The sequence below is a fragment of the Ceratotherium simum genome, chromosome 14, assembly GCF_057802395.1.
Source record: "Ceratotherium simum simum isolate JZ-2026a chromosome 14, ASM5780239v1, whole genome shotgun sequence".
NCBI classification, from domain to species: domain Eukaryota; kingdom Metazoa; phylum Chordata; class Mammalia; order Perissodactyla; family Rhinocerotidae; genus Ceratotherium; species Ceratotherium simum.
Window position 1 is genome coordinate 1,625,470 of NC_141913.1, and position 27,283 is coordinate 1,652,752.

General features: G+C 39.9%; 1 protein-coding gene across 4 annotated transcripts in view; it reads right to left on the reverse strand.

Moving 5' to 3' along the window:
* Positions 1–27,283, reverse strand: part of LAMA1 (laminin subunit alpha 1) — a 158,852-nt gene that overhangs the window by 107,168 nt on the left and 24,401 nt on the right. For all 4 annotated transcript variants that reach the window (XM_087438878.1, XM_087438877.1, XM_014780342.2 and 1 more), the window contains exons 2-3: positions 22,995–23,165; positions 22,683–22,795 (exon numbers count right to left, since the gene is read on the reverse strand). In XM_087438878.1, coding sequence (XP_087295004.1) covers positions 22,683–22,795; positions 22,995–23,165 — 284 coding nt within the window. The remainder of the gene's footprint in view (positions 1–22,682; positions 22,796–22,994; positions 23,166–27,283) is intronic.

The window sequence follows — 27,283 nt, forward strand, 5'->3', positions numbered from 1 at the left end:
ACACACTGCCTTTTGTGTCATAGGCTGAGTGGACACGTGCAAACCTGCTCAGGGGCCTTGCCCTGTGAGTCCAGGAACCTGAGGTGTCCTGAGAAAAACCTGCCCAGTACAAGAAAAGCAGAGATGTGGCCTCAGAGGAGCAGGGTCAGCTCTTCTCCCAGTTAGAAAAACAACTGCTCCCCTCCTGGGGAAGGGATGAGGGATGCGCAGAGAAGCAGAGATATCAGTCTCAGAGAAGCATCCCACAGGCACACATGAGGCTGGGAGCAAGGGACGCCCTCTAGCAACTTTTCACTGAAGGTTCATTCAGTAAACGTTGATTGAGCATCTGCTTTGTAACCAGGACTGTTCCAGGTGCTACAAATACAGTGGTGAAGTGGAGGACAAGATCGGCATGGGCTGGAGGCCCTACTGGGAAAGATAGGTTGACCAAGACCCAGGGAGAAGGACAGGTGTTGAAGGTGTCTGGGTGTGGCAGGGGAGGCCGGTCGAATCTGGAGAAGGTAGGAACGGCCGCGAAGCCTTCTCTGAAAAGAGGGGAGACTGAGTAGGAGCTGTCTAGGTGAGGGAGTAAACGTGCAGAGGGGCAGCGAGCGAGGACCCTGAGGGCAGAGCACAGAGCGGTACAGAAACCGCAGGAGGCCTGGCTGGCTTCAGCGCAGAGAGCCTGAGGGAGACTGGACAGGGTTCGGGTCTTTGATCCATGTTAATAATCCAGACCATGAGAGGACCTTAAACCAGGAGCCACGAGGTCTCCAGGGATGGAAAGATAATCGAGCTGGACGTTGGTGCAGGGAAATCATGAGAGATGGTGCTGTTGACACGGAAAGACCAAGACTAAAGTAGAGAAAAGCGAGTGGGCCTTAAACGTTTTCTAAAAGGCCAAAATGTGAGTGAAAAAGAAAACCCAAAGAGCCCAAGCAGGGCTTTCCAACTTTGCCCAGACCCTCTCTCCACTTCAGGAAGATGGGGCAGGGCTCTCCCATGTGGCCCCAAAACCCACCTTTCCCCCTTCTTTCCTCAGTCCCAGAGAATTTCTGACTGAAAACTCAACTTCTGTTCCCTTCATCTCCTAGCGCTCGCATTGACCTGTGGTGCCCCAGTAGAGCTAGCAAAGGTTAGGAGCTTGTAGCTTCACACCCCTTATCATGAACACCCAGTGCCATCACACCTATGAAAGTAAAAGGGGCCCTAATCATTAAGCCCCGCGAATCCAACTGGCGATACAGCCCAGGAAAGCTGTGCAAATCTGTACTTGACTAACTCCATTAAACATTAACCTATTAGTTATACATTTACAACACCTAGAAACAATAATTACGTGTTTCTTTCCTTTGGTCACTAAATCTAGCTGAATTGTTTATAGTTGCAGCACTAGAGAGATTAGAAAGCATTTTTTGTTGTAGCAAGATGTCATTCTTTATGTGGAACATTGGTCTATATCTTGTTTGCAGATTCTCATTTTTCTTTAGATACATCTAATTTCATTGAGCATCAATCATTTGTCGAGCATCAAACTGACAAATCATCACATTTAAAGCTTATTTAAAAAAGAATATCTAAATAAGGGTCTTATGTAACAAGGCTTTGTTTATTTAAAAAGCTGTGGTGAGAATATAAAATGGTGCAGCCACTATGGAAAACAATGTGGTGGTTCCTCAAAAAAAAAAAATATAGAATTACCATATGATCCAGCAATTCCACTTCTGGGTATAGGCCCTCAGGAAATGAAAGCAGGGACTCAAACAGATATTTGTACATCAATGTCTATAGCAGTACTATTCACAAAAGCCAAAACATGGACACAACCCAAATATTCATCAACAAATAAATGGCTAAACAAACTCTGGGATATCCATACAATGGGATATTATTCAGCCTTAAAAAGGCATGAAATTCTGATACTTCCTACAACATGGATGAACCTTGAGGACATTATACTAAGTGAAATAAGCAGACACAAAATGACAAATACTGTATAATTCCACCTTTATGAATACCTAGAGTAGTCACATTCACAGAGATTGAAATTAGAACTGTGGTTAACTGGGGCTGGGGAGGGGAGAGAGGAGTGGGGAGTTATGGCTTAAAAGGTACAGAGTTTTACTTTGGGATGATGAAAAAGTTCTAGAGATGAATAGTGATGATTGCACAACAATGTGAATATACTTAATGCCACTGAACTGTACACTTGAAAAATGGTTGAAATGGTAAATTTTATGTTATGTATATTTTACAGCAAGAAAAAAAAAGATGTGAAAATGCAGAGAGAAAAGTGAATGGTACGAAGACTCAACTTTTTGTGGAAGACAGAGATTTCTAAATTGAATATGAGTAGGAACATAGCATTTCCAGTCAGGGACCAACTCTGGAGAAGCCAAACAAGCCATCACGAGGTCAACAAACAGCTCAGAGGGGATTTTTGAAATTTTATCTCTCCCATGAACCTAATTCTGCCACATTCTTACTAAACTCTGGTAAGGCATGATGATACTTCATGAAATACAAAATCAGAGCCCCAAACTGTTAGGGTATGAAAATGAAAGGAGGCCCTTGGTGATGACTTGACCCACAGTTCACGTGGAACGCTTTCTTCCTTGGTGACATTTCCTAAACAAAGAGCAGACTTCTGGGTGGCCCCGTTTCTTCCCTGGCCCCGTATGAAAGTCTGGTATAAAGTTGTAAATGACCCTAAATGGTGGCCATCTCAATGGAGGGCTACTAAAGAGTTATTTCACAGGCTTTCTTGTGATTCTATCTCATGAAGAATAAAGGTAAATATCCTCTGATTAGATGCCATAAAATAGTAGAGAAAATAGAAATTTTTTAATTATAAGACTGACAATTCTCACAATCACCTTCTAAATATAGTGGGGGAAAGGTCTTAGAAACTACTGAAACTGTACTAGATCAGTCGCTTTATGATTTAACTTTAAACAAGATGATTAATAGCCCAAATTTTGTCAAAAAACTATTATATTATAGAGGAGGTATATGGGAACTCGCTGTACTTTCTGCTCAATCTTTCTCTAAATCTAAAACTTCTCTACAAGATAAAGTCTATTAATTTAAAAAAAAACAAACAAAACTATTTACACATATTATAGTAGTTATTAGTTACTCTAAGAAAGCTTAAACCACCTCAGTTGGCTAATGAGTGGTATTAAAGCTTCACCAAATTTCTCAGGATTTCTTGGTTTGGACAGCTGTGTCTCCCAGCTAATTATCTGCAGGTTTTAGTCTGATCTCACAGCTTTCCCAGGCTTCATTTCGGTAATTTATGGCACATAAAGGACAGGCCAGAGGGAATCAGTGCCCTCCAAGTACGCATGCACAAATTTCACAGGGATCACAGGTCTGAGGAAACGCACGGGCATAAGCAGGCAGCTGCCCCAGTCGTGGGAGAGTTTCTACCTTCATCCCTACTCTGGCGGCTTTGTCATCTCACCAAGACTAATGCGTGCAGAGTGAGACTTCCAGGCTCACTCTCCCCTCCACCCCCCAAAAGGTAATAGCTGATTAATACATTTTTAATTTCTTACAATCTAGAGAATTATAAAACTGAATTTAATGTTTTCCATGATTCAGGCCTAAAACGATAAATCCAGAGGATGTTTCTCTACATTCAACTGCATTATTCACAATGAATAATGTGAATATGAATTGACACGTTCTTCAGATTTCTCACGTTGTAAGTATAATATGAAACGAATAGGAAAACACTTTATAAAATGCACAATATAGATGTAAGATATCACTATCGGATTTTTAATTGCTTTCCCCACATGTCATAGTTATTCTTCTGACAACTGGCACCTCTCAAAATGATTTAGAGTTAATTCAATTTTTTTCTCTTTTGTTATGACTGAAAAATTCTGTCCAGGCTCTTACACTGATAATCAAATATCTAAAAATGTCACCACCATGTTACAAAGCAATTTGACTGCCTCAGTAGATATTAATAATCATGACATAATCTACACATGTGAAGATAATAAAAGAGACCAAACATTGTTTAAGCATCTGAATTCAGCCTAGTGCTCTCAAATATATGTCCAATATAGTGACATAATGTAAATAAATAAATATATGTTATATCTGAACGAATGAATACGTAAATAGATAAATACATTCTCTGCTATTCAATTCACAGAGAACAAAAAAAGAAAGAAAATTTCAACCTCTATGTTGCTGCGAGGTTGTGAGACACATTTTCATTCACTGTTAGTGAGTGTATAAATTGAACAATTTTTTTTTAATAAAGTAATAAAGATCACATTTGAAAAATGTTTACATTTTTCACATTTGAAAAATCTCATTCCTTGGAATCTATGCTAAAAAATAATCAGCAATGCAGCCACAAAAATATTCAAATATTTGTTGCAGCATGATTTATAAAATTGGAGAACATCTTAAATGTCCAACAATGGGAGTAGGTTAAATAAATTATCATGTACCCAAATGATGACATATTATTCTGCTATAAAAAATCATTACAAGAATTTAGATGCTGGTCATGAATGAGATATTGGTACTGCCTGGCCTTCCTGCAGCAAGCAACTAGAAAACTGCACAAAATATATAAAAGGGGCTCTAAAATATTGGGCAGTAGGCAGCACAGAACGGTGATTCCTGGGAGAAGAGCTTTCTGCCTGGAGGCTCTTTCTGGATTGTGGTTTGTCAATGTCTTCTCAAGTTAAAAATACACATATCCTTTGGCCAGGCAATTCCACCCCTAGAGAAATAAAAACATATGCCCAGAAAAAGACTTTCCTAAGAATGTTCACAGTAGTTTCATTGACAACAGGAAAACCTGTGGTGACCACTAGATAAATAAGCCCTGGAGAGCTAATGCACAGTATAGTGATGGTAGTCAACAGTACTGTATCATCAGCTTCAAAGTGGTTCAGAGACTAGATCTTAATTGTTTCCATCACAGAAAAGAAATGATAACTATGTGATGTGATAGAGGTGTGAGCTAACCCAAACAACCTAACAAGAGGATGGATAAACAAATTTTGTATAGTCATGTAGGGAAATGCTACTCAGAAATAAAAGAACAAACCACTACCACAAGCAACAATGGATGCACCTCACAGACAGAAGCTGAGAGAGACAAAGAAGGACACGCTGTTCGATTCCATCCATACAACGTTGTACAACGGCAAAGCTAACCTAAAGTGAAAGAAGTTAGAGCAGTGGTCCCTCTGGTGGCAGGAGGGAGAGAGGGCAGCTGTGGAGAACTGACTGGGAAGGCACAGGGGAACATTCTGGGGTGATGGAAACATTCTGTAACTTGATGAGGTTGTGGCTTACACATGCCCATATTTGTCAAAACTCATCCAGATAGACCCCTAAGATGCGTGCATTTCACTGTATGCAAACTGTATCTCAAGCAAAAGGAATAATGAAAGAAAACATTTATTATAGGACTGGATGCACTGTTTTAACTCCACAAACATGCCTTTCCAGCGCTGCTCTCTCCTTTGCGTCCTTCCTCACTCCCTGCCCCCTTCCTTCACCGGGGCTTTCCTTTGAGTTGTCTCTCTCATCCCCTAATCTGCCCTTCCTTTGTGTTCTCCACGAGTCCTCAACCCCTGCACACCCTACACCACCGCCAAAGTAGTCTGCTTACGTGCCTATTTCCTCCATTAGCCCAGAAACCCCTGAGGGCCAGCGTTGGCCTTAAATAACAATTGAAGCGACAGTGATAATAACTAGCGTATATAAGGAACCTATTGGGTGCTGTGTACGTTCTCTGCACCGAGGGCCTTCCCGGGGCATCATCACTGTCCTGTTCATCAGTGAATCCTCAGACCCAGCACCCAATAAGCAGAGATCATGAATTATTAAATATACACAGTGTTTTCAGATACGATGGAATGGGTCAAAAGTAATTCCTGGTTGTTAGAATCACAAGTGACTTTTTAAAAAACATTTTTCTGTATTATAAAAAATTTTTGCTTCTATATCAGAATAAAGGAAGTTTCTACATAGAGAAAAGGTCAATTGAGGACATTAGAAACACAAGAGATATTCTGAGGTGTAGCTGAGGTATTCATGAGCTACTTTGATTTTTATTTTTTACAGCTTTTTTTTTTGTGTGAGGAAGATCAGCCCTGAGCTAACATCCGTTGTCAATCCTCCTCTTTTTTGCTGAGGAAGACTGGCCCTGAGCTAACATCCGTGCCCATCTTCCTTTACTTTATATGGGACCCCGCCACAGGTCGGTCCGCACCGGGATCCGAACACGCGAACCCCAGGCCGCTGAAGTGGAATCACTACACCACCAGGCCGGCCCCTACAGCTTTCTTTTTAAAGATGAAGATGTTACAATTTTAGTAGATTGCTAAGTAAAAAGCAAAAAAATTAGCAAATAGAATAAATTCTAAACTGCACTATATTTTTCAAAAGAATATTTCTTTAGAAATTAAAACTTATCTTTCTTTTAGCTTCAATATAACAGGAAGAAAAAATGATCTCAGAATGGATCTCCCTTTCTCTATATACATATACAAAAAAGCTTTATTTTGAAGCCAAAACAGTTGGGGATATGAAAAGTATATTTTGACAGAGTCCTGGAAACTATCTTCATTAATTTCCCAGAATCCTTCCCAAGGCCCAGTCGGAGAAGCCCTGTTGAGTAAGATACACTGTAATAGTATGGCCAATACTCTGCCATGCAGAACAAAAAAAGGAAAAAAGGGGAAGGTTTGGTAACTGAAACTGTGCTAAATGAAAAAATAGTTATGCTTCACTGTTCAGCAAACTATGCTGGATAATACACAAATGATAAAACTTAAAAATAAATCTTGTCAATGGGGCCGGCCCGGTGGCATAAGCCGTTAAGTGCGCACGCTCCGCTGCGGAGGCCCGGGGTTCACCGGTTCAGATCCCCGGCGCGCACCGACGCACGCTTGTCAAGCCATGCTGTAGCGGCGTCCCATATAAAGTGGAGGAGGATGGGCACGGATGTTAGCTCAGGGTCAGTCTTCCTCAGAAAAAACAGGAGGATTGGCATGGATGTTAGATCAGGGCTGATGTTCCTGACAAAAAATAAAAAAATAAAAATAAATAAATAAAATCTTGTCAAGAAACAAACCTCCATATGGTTCCTGAAGCCTGGCTCAATTATTTTCATTTATTCAGCTCACTTGTCATTAACACTGAACAACTTAAGGTATAATATTTGTATCCCCATTTGATCCTATAGCTCTTTACACCACCTAAAGATGGATGTGTGGCAGCTAAAAGGGAAGCAGTGGAAAGCTGGCTGAAGAAGCCTCTCAGAGAAAGACCGTCTCAGAAGTAGGAGGCAGTGGTGGTTTTAGAACAGGTCTCAAATTCTTCACCCCTCCTCCAACTGACAGGCTGGGAGTCACTTCACGTTTCTTCCACTTGAATCTCTGCTGACTTCAGTGACTGGGTGGCCCATGGAGCACAGGGGAAGTGACGCTGTGTGATTCTGGAGGCCGTCTACACGGGAACAGAACTTCTGCCTCTTTCTCTGGAACACTCGTGCTGGAGCCCTGAGCTGCCGTATAAGCAATCTGCCTTATGGCCGCCATTCTATGAAGAAGCCCACACTAGTCCACATGAAGACACCACACAGAGAAGTCTTGAGATCACACGAAGGGAGAGGTTGGCCAGCTCCCAGAAGCCCCAGCACCCCCCCCAGCTGCTCAGAACCCCCTCCCCAGCTGCCCCAGCACCCCCTCCCCAGCTGCTCAGACCCCCCTCCCCAGCTGCCCCAGCACCCCTCCCTAGCTTCACAGCACCCCCTCTCCAGCTTCACAGCACCCCTCTCCAGCTGCTCAGACCCCCTCCCCAGCTGCCCCAGCACCCCTCCCTAGCTTCACAGCACCCCTCTCCAGCTTCACAGCACCCCATCTCCAGCTGCCCCAGCACCTCTCCCCAGCTGCTCAGTACCCCCTCCTCAGCTGCTCAGACCCCCCTCTTCAGCTGCCCCAACACCCCTCCCCAGCTGCCCCAGCACCCCCTCCCCGGCTGCTCAGAACACCCTCCCCAGCTGCTCCACCTCCAGCCCCCATGGACTGGACAGCCTTAGACATACCTACTCAGTCAAGCCCTTCCTGAAATCTTGACCCACAGAAACCAGAAAAGATATAAAATGAAAATGGTTGTTTTAAGCCATAAAGTTTTTCAGTGATTTCTTACACAGTGATAGATAACTGGAAGAGAAGCTGTGCAGAAGAAAATAAAATGATAAAATAAAAATGTGAGAACAAAAGAAAGACCTATCTATAAGAATAACAGCTTCACACAGAACAGGACGAAAAAGATAAAAATGTCTGAAGGGCAAGAATTTAGTGTGACTTACATCCAAATCATAATGAAGAGCTTAAGATTTTTTCCAATCTATTCATTTTGCAAAACAAATTCAAGAAAAACTTAATATTTGAAATTGGTTGAGGCCAGTATGAGCTAACAGAAAACTGAAACAGAATCATTTTGAATAAATACAAGTACACAACAATGGTAATTTCTACTACAGTTTCCAGGAAGGGTCTCTGCCTGATGCCTTTAAGGAACAGCCAAGACTCATTTGTAATGAGAAGCTCCAATTTACACACAATTCTCATTCTAAAAATCTTTCAAGATTTTCTGTCCTAAGAATGTGAAATTTGGGGGGGAGAAGTCAAGATGGCAGCGTAGGCAGACTCTGAACTCACCTCCTCCCGCGGACACAGCCAATTTACAACTACTCGTGGAAAAATTACCCCTGAGACAGAACTGAAAACTGGATAAGAGGAACTCCTGCAACAACGGACAATCCTAACTGAGGTAGAAGAGGCAGAGACTCCCTTCTGGAGAGGAAGGACGCCGCCTTCACAAGCCGCCAGTGTCACGGCCGCCGGGAGCAGCGCACAGGTCCACAGCCTCCCTGGAGGCGCAGGGCCCTGAGCCGGGAGCGCCCCCGCTGTGGGCATTTTGTGGACCCAGCACAATCGACACCAGCGGCATAACATCTGACTGTGCCTGCTACTAAAGCATTGGGGAGCACCCCCAGCAAAGCTGGTTCACAAAGATATTAAAACGGGCTCTTAAAGGGCCCACGCGCAAACTCACTCATTTCAGAAAGCAACCGAAAATCACAAGAAAGGTGCACAGTGCTTTGGTGAAAAGAGACTCACCTAATAGGCCCTGTGTGCATCTCGGTGAGGGGTGAGACCTCTCCAGGGACTGGGACATTGGCTGCGGCCATTGTTGTGGCCTGGTGTGGGCGTGCTGACACAGATACCATTGGAGTTCTCCCTGGGGCCTGCTAGCCCAGGGTCTGCCCCACCCGCTAGAGCACCGATTTAATCCAGCTCAGCCAGGGCGGGCAGCCCACCCTAGAGACTGGCCCCACCCAACAACAAGCCCTCAGGCAACTTGTGGGCCTGCATAGATTGGTGACTGGATTCTCCGCAGCCTGGCAACCGAGCTGACTTCAGTGGGGCAGGGCGTGCACAAGGAGCGGGTGGAGAGTGTGGGGCGATGGTGGAGTGTGTGGGGCTCCCGCCATGGAGAGACTGGGTTCGCTTCAGGAGGTCAGGGAGCACACACGGGGCAGGACTGTGTTGACTGTGTGTGTGGACCTGTGGGCGGCAGGGCTTGTCAGCTGCAAAAGACTTGTGCTTCTCCAAGACACACATAGGGGGTTTGCCCCACCTTCCAAAGCCTGAAACAATTGGGTGCTCCTGTGCCTGAGGCCAGCCCCACCCAGCTGCAATCCTCAGAGAGCTGACAAGAGACCTAAAGGCTAGAGGCTTATAGCAATTGTAAGCCCCTGAGCCTAACAACCTGCCACGGTGGGGACCTACTCACTTAAAAGAAATACTGCAACACAAATGTGGTATTAGAACTTGCAGCCAACTGTGCTGGGGCTCCCCACACCTGATAAAGAGACTGAAGGGCCCACAACAACTACAAGCAGCTGAGCATTACAACAGCTGGCCAGGAGCATAACTCGGCCTCCCTGGGCGCCTACAGGGAGAGCAAACAGGCCACAACAGAAGGACACACGTAGCCCACATAGGGGTCACCCCTGGAACATTGAGAACGGAGGGAAGCACACTGGAAGCCTCCTAAGGCATCACTTACATAAGGTCACCTATCCAAGAGCAGGAGACGTAGCTGACCTACCTAATACGTAGACACAAGCACAGGGAAAGAGGCAAAATGAGGACGCAAAGGAGTACATTCCAAGTAAGGGAACAGGACAAAACCCCAGAAAAGGAACTAAGTGAAACAGAAATGAGCAACCTACCTGACAGAGAGTTCAAACAAAGAGTGGTAAGGATGCTCACTGATGTGGGGAGAAGAATAGATGAACTCAGTGAGAATGTCAACAAAGAAATGGAAGATATAAAAAAGAACCAATCAGAAATGAAGAATACAATACTGGAAATGAAAAATTCACTAGAGGGACTCAAAAGCAGAGTAGAGGATACAGAAGAACGGATCTGTGAGCTGGACGAAAGACTAGAAGAAATTACCCAAGCTGAACAGATAAAAGAGAAAAGAATTAAAAAGAGTGAGGACAGTCTAAGGGACCTCTGGGACAACATCAAGTGCACTAACATCGTGTTATAGGTGTCCCGGAAGGAGAAGAGCGAGACAAAGGGGCAGAGAATCTATTTGAAGAAATAATAGATGAAAACTTCCCTAACCTAAGGAAGGAAACAGACATCCAGGTACAGCAAGTACAGAGAGCCCCAAACAAGATAAACCCAAAGAGGCCCACACCAAGACACATCATAATCAAAACGTCCAGAATTAAATTTAAAGAGAGAGTCCTAAAAGCCGCAAGAGAAAGTCAAGTTACATACAAAGGAAACCCCATAAGGCTATCAGCTGACTTCTCAGCAGAAACCTTACAGGCTAGAAGAGAATGGCATGATATATTTAAAGTGCTAAAAGGAAAAAACTTACAGCCAAGAATACTCTACCCAGCAAGGTTATCATTCAAAATGGAAGGAGAGATCAAAAATTTCCCAGACAAGCAAAAATTAAAGGAGTTTGTCACCAAGAAACCAGTGCTACAAGAAATGTTAAAGGGACTGATTTAAGGGGAAAAGAGAAGACCACAAATAGGAAAAATTATCTATTTCCATGATAAGAGGGAAATGGATACAAATGCACAAAAAAGAGGTTAGATATGATATCAAAAACATAAAAGGAAGGAGGAGGGGAGTTAAAGAGTAGAGCTTTCAGACAGAGGTCAAACTAAAGAGACCATCAATTCTGTATAGAAGAAGGAAGGAACAGAGAAGGACTACTAAAACACTGAGAAAAAAAAGTTAAAAAATGGCAGTAAGTACATACTTATCAATAGCTACTTTAAACGTCAATGGATGAAATGCTCCAATTAAAAGGCATAGGGTGGCTGACTGGATAAAACAACAAGACCCATATATATGCTGCATACAAGAGACACACTTCAGACGTAAAGACACTCACAAACTGAAAGTGAAGGGATGGAAAAAGATACTCCATGCAAATGGCAATGAAAAGAAAGCTGGGTTAGCAGTACTCATATCAGACAAAATAGACTTTAAAAAAAAACTGTAAAAAGAGACAAAAGGGCATTACATAATGATCAAGGGAACAATCCAACAAGAGGATATAACACTTGTAAATATCTACGCACCCAATGTAGGTGCACCTAAATATATAAAGCAATTATTAACAGACATAAAAACAGAAATAGACAGTAACACACTAATAGTAGGGGACTTTAACACTCCACTAACACCAATGGATAGATCATCCAAACAGAAGATCAAAAAGGAAACATTGGCCTTAAATGATACACTAGAACAGATGGACCTAGTAGATATATACAGAGCATTCCATCCAAAAACCGAAGAATACACGTTCTTTTCAAATGCACATGGAACATTCTCAGGGATTGATCACATATTAGGCCACAAAACAAGTCTCCATAAATTTAAGAAGATTGAAATAATACCAAGCATCTTTTCTGACCACAACGGTATGAAACTAGAAATCAACTATAAGAAGAAAATCAGAAAAGCCACAAATACGTGGAGATTAAACAAAATGCTACTGAACAACGACTGGATCAACAAAGAAATCAAAGAAGAAATCAAAAAATACCTGGAGACAAATGAAAATGAAAATACAACATGCCAGAACTTATGGGATACAGCAAAAGCGGTTCTAAGAGGGAAGTTTATAGCAATACAGTCCTATCTCAACAAACAAGAAAAATCTCAAATAAACAATCTAACAATGCACTTAAAGGAACTGGAAAAAGAAGAACAAACCAAGCCCAAAATCAGTAGAAGAAGGGAAATAATAAAAATCAGAGCAGAAATAAATGAAATAGAGACCAAAAAAACAATAGAAAAAATTAATAAAACCAAGAGCTTGGTTCTTTGAAAAGATAAACAAAATTGACAAACCTTTAGCTAGACTCATCAAGAAAAAAAGAGAGAAGGCAAAAATAAGTAAAATCAGAAATGAAAGAGGAGAAATTACAACAGACACCTCAGAAATACAAAAGATTATAAGAGAATACTATGAAAAGCTATACGCCAACCAACTCAACAATCTGGAATAAATGGATAAATTCTTAGAATCATACAACCCTCCAAAAGACATTACCCTGATACCAAAACCAGACAAGGACAACACAAAAAAAGAAAACTACCGGCCAATATCACTGATGAACATCGATGCAAAAATCCTCAACAAAATACTAGCAAATCGCATACAACAACATTAAAAAGATTATACACCATGATCAAGTGGGATTTATTCCAGGTATGCAGGGATGGTTTAACATTCGCAAATCAATCAACGTGATACAGCACATTAATAAAATGAAGAATAAAAATCACACGATCATCTCAATAGATGCAGAGAAAGCATTTGACAAGATACAGCATCCATTTATGATAAAAACTCTGAATAAAATGAGTATAGAAGGAAAGTACCTCAACATAATAAAGACCATATACGAGAAACCCACAGCTAATATCATCCTCAATGGTGAAAAACTGAAAGCTATCCCTCTAAGAACAGGAACCAGACAAGGATTCCCACTGTCACCACTCCTATTTAACATAGTACTGGAAGTCCTAGCCAGAGCAATCAGGCAAGAGAAAGAAATAAAAGGAATCCAAATTGGAAAGGAAGAAGTGAAACTGTCACTATTTGCAGATGACATGATTTTATATATAGAAAACCCTAAAGAATCCACCAGAAAACTTTTAGAAGTAATAAACGAATATGGTAAAGTTGCAGGATACAAAATCAACATACAAAAATCAGTTGCATTTCTATACACTAACAATGAAGTAGCAGAAAGAGAAATTAAGAATACCATCCCATTTACAATTGCAACAAAAAGAATAAAATACCTAGGAATAAACTTAACCAAAGAGGTGAAACAGCTGTACATGGAAAACTATAAAACATTGCTGAAAGAAACTGAAGAAGACACAAAGAAATGGAAAGATATTCTGTGCTCTTGGATTGGAAGAAGTAACATAGTTAAGATGTCCATACTTCCTAAAGCCATCTATAGATTCAATGCAATCCCTATCAAAGTTCCAACAACATTTTTCACAGAAATAGAACAAAGAATCCTAAAATTTATTTGGAACAACAAAAGACCCTGAATAAGTAAGGGAATCCTGCGAAAAAAGAACAAAGCTGGAGGTATCACACTCCCTGATTTCAAAATATACTACAAAGCTATAGTAACCAAAACTGCATGGTACTGGCACAAAAACAGACACACAGATCAATGGAATAGAATCGAAAGCCCAGAAATAAACCCACACATCTATGGACAGCTAATCTTTGACAAAGAAGCTGAGAACATACAATGGAGAAAAGAAAGTCTCTTCAACAAATGGTGCTGGGAAAACTGGACAGCCACATGCAAAAAAATGAAAGTAGACCCTTACCTTACACCATACACAAAAATTAACTCCAAATGGATTAAAGACTTGAATGTAAGACCTAAAACTATAAACTTCTAGAAGAAAACATAGGCAGTACACTCTTCGACATCGGTCTTAGTAACATATTTTCAAGCACCATGTCTGACTGGGCAAGAGAAACAATAGAAAAAATAAACAAATGGGACTATATCAAACTAAAAAGCTTCTGCACAGCAAAGGAAACCATCAACAAAACGAAAAGACAACCTAACAATTGGGAGAAGATATTTGCAAACCATACATCTGATAAGGGCTTAATCTCCAAAATATACAAAGAACTGATGCATCTCAACAAAAACAAAACTAACAACCCAATTAAAAAATGGGCAAAAGACCTGAACAGACATTTCTCCAAAGAAGATACACAGATGGCCAACAGGCACATGAAAAGATGTTCAAAATCATTAACTATCAGGGAAATGCAAGTCAAAACTACAATGAGATATCACCTCACACCCGTCAGAATGGCTATAACTAACAAGACAGGAAACAACATGTGTTGGAGAGGATGTGGAGAGAAGGGAACTCTCATACACTGCTGGTGGGAGTGCAAACTGGTGCAGCCACTACGGAAAACAGTATGGAGATTCCTCAAAAAATCAAGGATAGAACTACCATATGATCCAGCTATTCCACTGCTGGGTATTTATCCAAAGAACTTGAAAACACCAATGCGTAAAGATACATGCACCCCTGTGTTCATTGCAGCGTTATTCACAATAGCCAAGACTTGGAAGCAACCTAAGTGCCCATCAAGGGACGAATGGATAAAGAAGATGTGGTATATATACACAATGGAATACTACTCAGCCATAAGGAACGATGAAATCCAGCCATTTGTGACAACATGGATGGACATTGAGGGTATTATGCAAAGTGAAATAAGTCAGAGGGAGAAGGTCGAATACCATATGATTTCCTTCATTAAGTAGTAGATAATAACAACAATAAACAAACACATAGAGACAGAGATTGGATTGGTGGTTACCAGAGGGGAAGGGGGGAGGGAGGAGGGCGAAAGGGATAATTCGGCACATGTGTGTGGTGACGGGTTGTAATTAGTATTTGGGTGGTGAACATGATGTAATCTATGAAGAAATAGAAGTATAATGATGTACACCTGAAATTTATACAATGTTATAAACCAATGTTACTGCAATAAACAAAAAATTAAAAAAAAAAAAAACAATGTGAAATTTGCCTATTCTTTTCTCATTTACCCTGTCAATGTGCTTAGCAAACACTTTCTATTTAGATGATACAATAATAAACCTCAATCTAAATTCTGGTCAAGTTTTCAGAAGTTTTGGGGAAAAGACAACAGACAACCAAATTAATGAGGTTTTATAAAACCCAGCAAACAAGCAGCTCTTGTCTAAAGGTTTGCATAAAACAAAGGTCCTTCTGTGATCACGTTCCCACAACAAAGTGCTACTTCCTAATTAAAGCTACACAGAAAATAAAGCATTGCTTCAAAAGGCTGCTTTATTTTCAATGCCATAGGAAACATTTCCTTTTTTATCAAACATACTTAATCTTCTAAAGGAACATTACAAATTTTTATTCACAAGTCTGACCACTCCCAGTGAAATTTTTGCCCAGGTTTAAATATTTGTAAAGAAGAATACAAAACGTTGATTCATTTTCCTGCTTCGTGGCCAAAAAACACATATAAGGAAGCACCCAATTCTACCAGTCACCACAAACACCTGAAAGAACTGTTAATAATCCGCCCCTTTCTCAGGGAAGAGGACCCCACTGAGTGGCAACAGTGGCAAAGAGAACAAGGGGAGGGGTTTGGGAAGAATCCGAGCACTCCCAAATCAGGGGGAAACTGTAAGAACTCCTGCCAGTCTCCCCATAAAATCACAATGCAAAGGAAAACAATGCCAGGAGCTAAGGAACAAACGAGGAGAGGCTGTGTGGCGCAGCGTAGAAGGAACCGGAAGGCCTGGTTTCCAATCCCAGCTGCAGCACAGCGACCCACGTGACTCTGGGCAAGCCAGCCAACAGCTCTGTGTTGCAATTTTCTTACCTCCAAAGAGGAGACCATCTGTATTCCAGGACTGCTGGAGGAGAGCAGATAAAATAATATGGATGTGGAAAACAATGCTGTATAGTCTATAACCTATACCTATGTATGTACATGTATATGTATAGATTCCTATACAGATGCATTATATATGAGTATACAATATATACATTGTGTATTCATATACATATATAGATTCTATATGCTATATATAGATTATTGCTATATATAATTCCATCATACTATATTACTAAATTCTATATTATTCTAAATTCTATATACTACATATAGATTATATACGACATATACTATAGATAGATTTCTGTACATACGAATTTATACAATGTATATGTATAGATTCCTATTTAGGCAATAAAGGGTCCTTTTCAAAGGGATACTCAAAACTAACCACAAACGTGCAATATGAACCTTGAAATTGACTTGTATTCACTACATTACTTCATTGGCATATATATAAAATCAACCTTTTTTCATTGAAAGCTCAAGTTATTACCCATAACAGTAGACCAAAATGTTGGGCATGGGAATTGTTATGCAAATGATGGATAAGCCATATAGTAGAATATTAGTGCAGCTTTAAAAATTTTTAATATGGAGTTTTAGTTACAATGGGAAATGTTCATGCCATAAAGTCAAACAAACATCAGGACACAAACATACATGTCATAATCTCAGCTGGAGGGACAATATCATCCAAAGATGCAGACAAAACCCAGACTCATGGATGTCAGCGAGTCCTACCGTCGAGCAAGTTACCCAAACTCGCTAAGTCTCAGTTTTGTCATTTGTCAAAAGGAGATGATAATAGGACCAAACTCATAGGGTAATTATGAGGGTTCCATGAGATAATTCAGATCAAGTGCTGAGCACAGGGTCTGGCCCGCAGTAAGTATGTAATGAATGAGAGCACTATTGCAGCATTACTAATTTAAAAACAGAATGCATTCAAAACTCTAAACGTAAATATGCCGACATTACTAGTGGTTGTTTCAGAGTAGAGAAATTGCAAGTTTTTCTGCCTCTTTACACTTATCTGTACCTTCCAATTTTTCTATTATGAGCCCATTTTACTTTCCTAATCAGAAAAAAATAGAATAATTATGACTTATGAGTTTATTTTCTCAAAATCTGCATAATTGCACTTCTTAGCTAATCCTATTAGATTATGTGAAGGTCTTGTTTAACATTTCCTTCATGGTGATATCTGAAGATCTTTGAGACTTCAAAGTAATTTGTGGACTACAAATACGACAGAAGAAAAGAAACTCAGGTTTATTTAGTGTGAGGAATTTGTCAGGTGTTTGACTAGGAACGATCCTTTATTCTTAATGCTATTGCATTCGACGTACTTTGTAAATTATGAAAGCATATCACCCAACCACACGTTATACATCTCCTCCACGCCACACAACCAAAAAGTAATAATAAATAAATACATGCATAAACAAACAGAACTGCCTCCACTTCCCCCACCACTGTCCTCCTTAAAGTCACAGTACCAAGGTGGTGCCCTAGAGCAATCTCAGCTGACATCCCAGGACACCTAGCCAGTCGATGTATTAGAAAGCAGTCCATGATTTCGCCATGAGAATTCTAATTTTTGCATTTTCATTCCAAAGTTAATCTAAAAACTTAATATAAGCATATTCAGGATCTAGCTGACCACCATCTAACAAAATTCTGCCCCAGGATTTCAAGGCTGCATCTCTGTGCTTATGTCACTGCACTGCCCTGAGACAGTATTTGTGCCGGTTGCAAAGCAACTGTGAGTCCACCTTTCTATACTCTGTTTCATGGGGCTGTGAGTGCAGGCACTAGCAGGAGGCGGGGAGGCTGGAGGAGGGAGGCGGGAAGGAGGAGAGGCTGGCTATAGCAGTTGACTCTATTCTCTGGCTTTTCAGCACTCTCCAAATGGGCCTCCTCACCCTTGCTCAGAGGTGAGGGACGCTCCTTCAAGTGTCTGCTGCTAAGGACCCCAGTCCCCTCCCTCTCTGAGGTACCGAGGCACTCCGTTTTCCAGTTCTCCAGCACTGTTTAACAGTTCCTCACACTAAATATGTTCCTTTAAATTACAGTGTGATTTCTGTCTATCTGATTGGACTCTGGCTGATACACCATGTATTTCACAATATATTAAGTTTTTAAAAAATTGTGGAAAATATACATAACATAAAAATAACCATTTTAGCCATTTTCAAGTGCACAATTCAGTGCTTTAGGTACTTTCACGTTGTTGTGCAACCATCACCAGCATACATCTCCAGAACTTCCACCTTCCCAAAGAGAAACTCTACAACCATTAAACACTTACTCCCCATTCTTCCTCCCCTCAGCCTCTGGCAACCACCTTTCTTCCTTCTGTCTCTATGGATGAGACTATTCTAGGTACTTCATATAAGTGGAATCAGACAGTATTTGTCCTTTTGTGTCTGGCTTATTTCACTTAGCATGTTTTCACAGTTCATCCATGTTGTCACATGTATCAGAATTTGCCTCCTTTTTAAGACAGAGTACAATTCCACTCTATGTAGAAACCACATTTCATTTACCTGTTCACCATTGGTGGACACTTGGGTTGCTTCCACCTTTTGGCTATTGTGAATAATGCTGCTATGAACGTGGCTGTGCAAATATTTCTTTGAATTCCTGCTTTCAACTCCTTTGGGAATATACCCAGAAATGAAATTGCTGGATCCTATGAAAATTCTGTGTTTAACTTTTTGAGGAACAATCACACTGTTTTCCACAATGCTGTACCATTTTACATTCCCACAAGCAATGCACAATGGTTTTAACTTCTCCATACCCTCACCAACCCTTGTTATTTTCTGTTTTTTTATAATAGCCATCCTAATGGGTGTGAAGTGGTATCTCATTGTGGTTTTGACTTTCATTTCCCTAGTGATTAATGATGTTGAGCATGTCTTCATCTGCTCAGTGTATTAACTTTTAATGTAGTGTGTCTCAAATTGGAAATCCTGGGTTCCTCTACTGAGAAACTCCACCATAAGAAATACATTTTAGAATAATTAGCAGGGCCTAAAACAATGTTGACAATCATAAAATTCAAGATCCATCAAATGTGCATGCTCTCTCTCTCAGAATGATTTCTTTAAAATTTTAAGTTGTCATAAAATATCCCTAAATTCAGCAGTATAGCACTCAAGAACAAGCTCCTGAGTCACCTGACAGTGAGCAACAGTTTATTTCTGGAGACTACCCACACTCGGGATAGTTGTACATTTATTTGTTAAAGTGACTCAAGTTTTATTTTCCTTAAAGCAAAAAGACCATGCTGATTCAAATCCCATAGATTGTTTTTTTTTTCCAAGTAAGATATTGCTAAATATCTTACAGTGTAAATTCTAAAATACTGTGAATCAATGCACAAAATGAACAGCAGGCATTATTTTAAAGAAGTAAAGAAATAAATCTAATCACTTCTCTTGTAATACGTCACTAAAGCAAACACTCTGTAGTTAAATCTTGATTGCAAACTAGACAACATTTATGGACTTTCTGATAACACCACTTTTTATCTTTTCTTTAGTTTATCTTTCAGGTAACCAAATACACACACAGAGGCTAAAAATGCCATAATTTCAACAGCTGTCATCAATGAGAGAATCAAGAATGGGATCAATGTCTTTAGCATTTGCCAACCCAGAAAGAAGGTGACTAATTTGGTCATAACACCTCAGGAATAGACATATTTATTTAGTTACATGAACACATTTACAATATGAAGTTAGGATTCCTGATAATATTAAGGTCTGTCTATAATTATACTTTAGAAATCTATACTTTAGATTTTACATTTTTACAGGAGTGAAACAAAGCAGTGGAAAGGCTTGCTGTTGATTATCATCTTGTAACCAGGCTGTGAATAAAAAAGAGGAGGGGGAAGTGAAGAAAAACATTGATTCACACTGTAGTTATTCACTCAATGCCTCAACTCTGCAATGTCTGGGTGTGCAAGAGTGAGTAAGACAACTCTCGATACACATTAACAGGGAAAGAAAAGGGAAGAGGAGGAAGAGGGAGGCAGCTTTGGTCTCTGCCCTCAAAGAGTATACAATCTAGAAATTAACTAGCAGCTGGCCAATGGCTGGCTTGACAGGGAAACACACAGATTTTGACAATGGAAAAAAGTCCTCAGAAGGTGTAGCCACGCTCTAGATGTGGGTATCACTGATACCTAAGAAACAAGGGTGAGATGTGGGAGAAAAAGGGAGATAACAAGAAAGAGATCCTGCTGTTGGGATTCAAATTTAGCCTCATCACTAGTGGGACAACCAGCCCTGGGTGCAAGAGAAGCAGCCAGGATCGCTGATGGTGTGTTCTAGTCAAAAATATTTCACCGGAATTTAATCAACTCTTCAGAGCTGAATTTAGTTTATAGGAAATAGAGGGCATAAAGTAACATGCTAAACAAAACCATGATGAAACAAATCCAGAATATGGGATATTCTACATGACAACTGGCCTAATCTATTCAAAAAGTCAATATCATAAAAAAAAAAGTGGAGGACAATTCAGATTAGAAGATTTAAGAAGCATAGCAATCACATGCAATGAGTGTTCCTTATTAGATCCTAGTTTGAAACCGAAAGAAAAGCTATAGACATTGGCAGATAAACTGGGAAAATTGCCATATAATATGGCTAAATAGTTATTAGGAAATTACTGTTAATTTTGTTAGGGGTGCTAATGGCATGCTCTTATTCACAACAAATGTCCTTACTTTTTTGAAGATACAAAAACAATATTGTATTGGTACAATGTCATAATGACTGCCCTTCACTTGAAGACTGTTCAGCAAGATGAAACAAACATGGCAAAATATTTAACAATCCCTGAATCTCAAGGGTGGGTTTATAGGTGCTCCCTGTAATATGCTTTCTACATATTCAACGATGTTCATAATAAAAAGCTTCAGTAAATAAATAAATCTGAGAAAGCTTTGCTCAGATATGCGCATAATACCATTTTTTTAACTGAAAGCATAGCAGAAATTTTACACTGTGTAAAAGGTAAATAAATTTATGAGGACTAGTTATATTAAATCACCTTAATTTAGAAGCTTATCTAAAAACACTGCAAATTACCTAGAGCTCCATAACTATGTGTACATGCCTGTTTGTGAAATACGCCTTGAAGACCTAAAACCGACGCCCCCGCTGGAATTCCTCAAGCTGCCTCAGTGCAACCGGAAGCAGAAGGTTCCCTTTCAGGAGGGCATCAAGCATGACATATTACCAGACAGACAATATCTAACATGGATTTGGAGGCTATTTGTAAAATGTCCAGCCAAACACATATAACATCACGTTCCTAAGGATGAAAATGGTCACACTTTTTCCCTTAGGAAGAGGTAATGGGAAAGGTGATGGGAAAAACAAAATCTCCTGCAGAAGCATTCTTACTATCAAAATAAAAACAAAGGCCAGGGCAAAAAGGGAGCTCTTTTCTCTTTTTCTTCAGGGGGATTTGAAAATATGAGATCACGATATATTAATTCAAGATGTACAGCTGAAAACTATTGAAAGTATAACACTATAAAGCTAACCTTGGAAAAACGTCTCCTGAGCTTCACGTTTTGCTACCTTATTTCCTGCTATTATTAGAGATCAAAAGTTCCTGGTACATGAATATACACAGTATTGCCTTGTCTTCTACTTAAAATCCTGCATATTTTTAAAATTATTACTTATTCAAAGAATCACGATTATTCGTCATTAAATCTCAAAGATCCCTATTTCAACCCTGGAGTGCACATTTCAACTATTTTTTTCTTTCAGCTGATACTTCACATGAGAGTGATGAGTTCTAACACAAGAGAATTGAATGGAAATAAATAAGAATGTCAGGGGACGGCTTTTCTGGAGAACTGAAATCAGAAATTGTGACAATTGCTGCTCTCTCTCTTTTTCATCCCTTTCACTCAGATATCTTTCCTTTTCCTTCCCTTTCCTAGAAATATTGGGGCAACCAGGGCTCATATCATATTTCTCTCCATTCTCCTATGCGGCCATGAAGCAAAGCACGAGTGTGCAGCTGTGTGGCCAGAGCCAATCACACCTCACCTTTTCCCAACTCATGCTGAAGGTTTGTTCCCAGAAGTGCTGAGCACTTCCAGCTTGCTCAGGGCCCTCACAGACAGCATGACAGGGTGAGGCATGGTGAAGAGGCTTGACACTGTCCCCTTTTGCTTCCTAGCCTTATTTTCTACATAGAACCCTCATGCGATAACTTTGCACAATCTTAATAGCAAGACAATACAGTTGAAAGGCAGTAAATGTATGTATTTTGTCCCCCACCACACCCACAGTGTGTCTGTGGACATCTAGCACACAGCCTGGCAGGGGATCCTGGACAGATGAGCATGCCCTGCTAACACAGCTTCTGAGAACATCAAACCACACGGAAACAGTTTGACTTATCTTCTCAGAGATACCTGGAATGAAAAATGTGACAAGAAATGGACCATGGACTACTTCTGTATATCACTTAAATTCCAATGGTGGAAAAAACAGTGAGACCAGAGTGCAAACATGTTAAGAAACCTGGCAGACTTTCCCGAAGGTCACAGAAAACGACAACTCAGCAACCCACAGACATTCCTCAATGGTCCTGGTCTCACCTACCTGCCTTAAGTCCAGAGTGATTGTGACCCAGTGATATTCTCTCCCATTTTGAATACTGGGACTTTGCCACCAGTTGTTGGTGCCATCTATAGCATTTGATATTGGATGGCGTTCTGTTAAAAGAAAATAAAAACATGCATTCCTCTTAGCTTTTGGTTTAAACTTTTTAACTTCTAAACTGTAATGCTAGTGGAAATGAATAGCAGTGAAGGTGAACACAAGGTTCATGGCTTCCTAATAGAAGTCTTCAGTGATCATTGCAAAAAGTATGAATTCCCATGGGTACTTCTGAATAGAAGGAGCAGCACTTGCCTTTGGGGTTCGCACTGTTGCCATCACAGATCCGGCACTGTGGGTTCCGCACAGGCCGGCCTGGCACATGCTCCACAAGTTTGCAGAACGTCTCAGGCCCCTGCTCGCCACAGGTTGCATTGGTGCTGATGTGAGCATTGCTGGCAAGATTGAGAATGGCAGGAAACAGGCCTGAAAGTCAAAATTCACCAAATCAGCTGGGCCAATTGAAATCAAAAAGATAAGTTTACCTCATCTCACTTAGCAGGTGAATAAAAAGAGATTTATGTAAGTCTAGGTGCTGAGTGAAGGAAGCCTTACACAAAGGCAATATACAAGGTGGTTTCATTTATATGAAATCCTAGGACAACAAACTCATCTATGAGAAGCAACCTCTGAAGAGCAGTTGCAAAGGGTGAGGGTTGACTGTGAAGGGACACGAGTGAACTTTCTGGGGTAATGTTATGTTCTATATCTTGATAAAGGGTTGGATCACACAGGCATATGCAGTTGTGAAAAATCACAGAATACATAGGATTTCGGTAGATTTGTGTATTCCCTATATGTAAATTTTACTTCAAAAAATAAAAAAGAGTCATGAAAAATATTGACGTAAATGCTGAACAGTTTAGGAGAAAAGTGTACTTAGGTCTTCAACTCGCTTGAAAATGCATCCAAAAATAAGCTGGATTGACAGATAGATAGAGGTGGGTACACGGATAGACAGGTGATAAAGCAAGAGTAAAACGTTCATTGCAGAATCTAGGTGGAAGGATAGATGTTCACCGTACATTCTTTCCACTTTTCTGATGGAAAATTTTCATAATAAAATGTTGAGAAAGTAGGTTTTAAGACAAGTTTCAAATAACCCACTGCATGCATTTGCCATGAAATTCAGACATCTTTCACGTAGAAGCAGGGCATCCTTTCTCTACCCACTTGCTGCATTTGCCTCTGCTAGGACTTGCCAGTCTCTCTGACAATTACCTAAGGTTTTGCTCTCTTTCTTCTCTTTCTTTACTGCCTATTTTCTTTGGTAAGTAAAATTTTAGAACACAAAGATCCAGTTTTCAAAATTTCTCCCCAATTCAGTATTAATCTTTGCCTTTGAATACTCCTTTTGTCTCCAGTGATTTTTATCTTTAAGCAGCTGGTCCAAACTATTCAGAAAACAGTTTTGGGATGACTATGAGAAAAATAACTCCATTAGGTTCTTTAGGGAGTTGACTTTATCTTGGTAAAAGAGGATAACAGCAGTGGAGATTCTATGAAGATGTAGAAAGGATGGTGTGTCTGTTAAAGAGGCATTCCACACGAATGGATATTATGGACTGAGAGAGAGTCTTGAGCGGAGGGGTCTTAGCTAAGTGGAATTTCTCTAATTTACTAGAACTTAATCTTCTAAGATCACAGACGATAATCTTTTCTTTTTAAAGAACACAGAGTCAATATTATTTCTGAAATATTTCTTTTCCAGTGAAATTAGAAAAAGCAAAATATAATTTTAATAATATAGAAGGAATTCATGTCTTCAATTTTTATTTTTTAGGTACAATGATCTTTTCTATTATAAACATTTTAATAATTTAAATTATAAAATAAAAATGGTTATTTTTTGAGAGTTGCTACATTAAAAAACTTAGCATGCACCTATTTTAAAAAATAACTTATTAGGTAGTCTTTCAAAGACTTTCCACATAAAACAGAGCTTCCTATTAGTAGTTCTATCCTAGCAGAATGACCCTATTCAAGTCAACAGGCATTTAGCCCCTCAATAGAAAACACTCATTGAATGTTTGTATTCTAGAGCATTATTCTTAATTTTGAAACATAAAATAGACTTACATCATACACTATGTTTAACATATTATATATATTTTCATTTTTAAAGTTGGTCACTTTAATCATATTCCTCTAAAGGGATTTCTTTTTTAATTAAAAAGGCTTTATGAGGAAATCGATGAACCTTTGTTTAATTATGCAGCTCCCCAAATTATTATTTTAATCAACCAGTAGTTAGACACTTACATTTTATGTAGTGATCTAGTTCTTAAAGTGATACATAATTCTTGGGAGTGGTACTTTACCGCAGGAGGAGCTGATATTTATTCTGTTTGGTACCAAGGGAAGTATCAATTTTCTCCATCCTTTATGACTATAATATTCTAGTAATCTGGTTCGAATGTACCTTATGAGCTAATAATTTAAAATACAATATATGTTTTTTGTTTTTCTGAGGAAGATCGGCCCTGAGCTAACATCCATGCTAATCCTCCTCTTTTTGCTGAGGAAGACCGGCTCTGAGCTAACATCTATTGCCAATCCTCCTCCTTTTTTTTTACCCCCCAAAGCCCCAGTAGATAGTTGTATGTCATAGCTGCACATCCTTCTAGTTGCTGTATGTGGGACCGGCCTCAGCATGGCTGGAGAAGCGGTGCGTGGGTGCGTGCCGGGGATCCGAACCCGGGCCGCCAGCAGCGGAGTGCGGGCACTTAACCGCTAAGCCATGGGGCCGGCCCCCTACAATATGGTTTTAAACTGCGGTGTTTTATCCAAACAGCTAAAATGATGTTTTTCTGGCTCTATATCACGTACTTGCATTCAGATTTGCAGTACAGTCAACTTTCTCCATTCTCTTCTCACAGACCAGTCAAGGGAGGAAAGAAGCCAAGGTCACAAGAACTGATTTAACAATGCATGTCTCTGTCCACAAACACTTTACCAGTTAACGTAACAAACTTTCCCACTTTCTCTTTATTCTCCCCTCCAGTTGCTGGACAACAAGAGAACTCCCCACTTCCTGCCCAGGGCTCCCTCCCGCCCTGGAGACCCGCAGTGCCTTGAGTTCCTGGGGGAGTGGGGTGGCGGGGCCGGGCCGAGGAGTCAGGAGGCACCATGCTCTCTGTACTAGGAGTCTAGGCTCTGAGCCACTGAGAAAAAGCAGCTCAAACCTCGTGAACACAAACTTAACATAATTTTGGTGAATAATATCTCAACTGTAGTAATCAGCATCAGGTAGTTCTTGCACTACATAGGTTTTAAATAACTTCCATATTTCCTTACTCTGCTGGCACTGTAAATATAGTTTTAATAAAAAGAAAGATAAATTCCTTCATTAGCATGGCTGTGTCGTAAAATGTTTAAATAATTAATTTCATAAATACATCTTGCTTGTCTTTCACTAAAACTAAATCTTTCTTCTCAGATAAGCTAGTATGTGAAAAAAACTATCCACTAAAAATTATTCCTTACTATTACATTTACTCTTGCTTCATAGTTATAGAATAATTATTATTCCTTGTTGCATATGACCACATCTGCTAGAAGATGAAAGAAATAAATACGTACTGGAGAAAGCATGTTTTAAAAAGAATTTTTTTTTTAAACGTCCCTCAGGTTGCTGAATCATTTCAAAGACTATGGAAATATTTCAATAAAAGGAAACGACACGAGCTTCAAGCAGGAGGAGGCTTAGGAATCGAAGGGTGAGAAAGGGCATTGGGATCGAGAACCTACCAAGAGCAAAAGTTTGATTTTACACATAAAAATCAAAGGCAGAATGAGGGCTGTGAAGGACATACAGGTGACAGAGTTTTCCCATTACTTAGCCATGCACTTAATAAATTAGACTATCTATTTTTGTTGAGAGACGTTGTTTACTTTAGTTAGTGTTACTGTAAACTAATTTGAACTTCTTTCCCCCATTCAGGACCCACAATGGAAGCATTTTTCTCTCCCTGTATTTAACCAGTAGCTGAAGACTTTGTAACACCAAACCCCATTGAGCATGAAATAAATTCCTCTCACTCACCAGTAGTTTTTTGTTTTTTTAAATCTCCTTTCTTCACAGCCTGAGTACACTTGGCCTTCTTAAACACATTTCAGGACCACTTTCATCTACTAGAAATTGTCTTATTAAGACTAGAAGAAAAACTGCCATGAAGCTGACGGACAACAATGCTACTACACACAGTTACCAAGGTTTTCAGCTGAGAGACTTCCAGATAGCTGAATAATTCATTTTTAGAGGTTTCTATTTTTTTTCCCAGGAGAAAATATTTTCACCATCTTAAAAATAGAGTATCTGAAATGCTGACTAGCCCTGAGGCTCATTGCAATATCTACTTTATCAACATTTCTCAAATGATTCAAGGCCAGTGGTTCAGGGCCTGAGTGCATTTGTGTGTAAGAGAAGGGTGAGTTTTTTTTTTTTTTTTATTTTGGATAAACACAATTTTGTGTTCTACAAAATGTTATATTTGCCTAATTCGTATCATACTCAAGGTCATTGTGATATTCTGAAAAGAAAA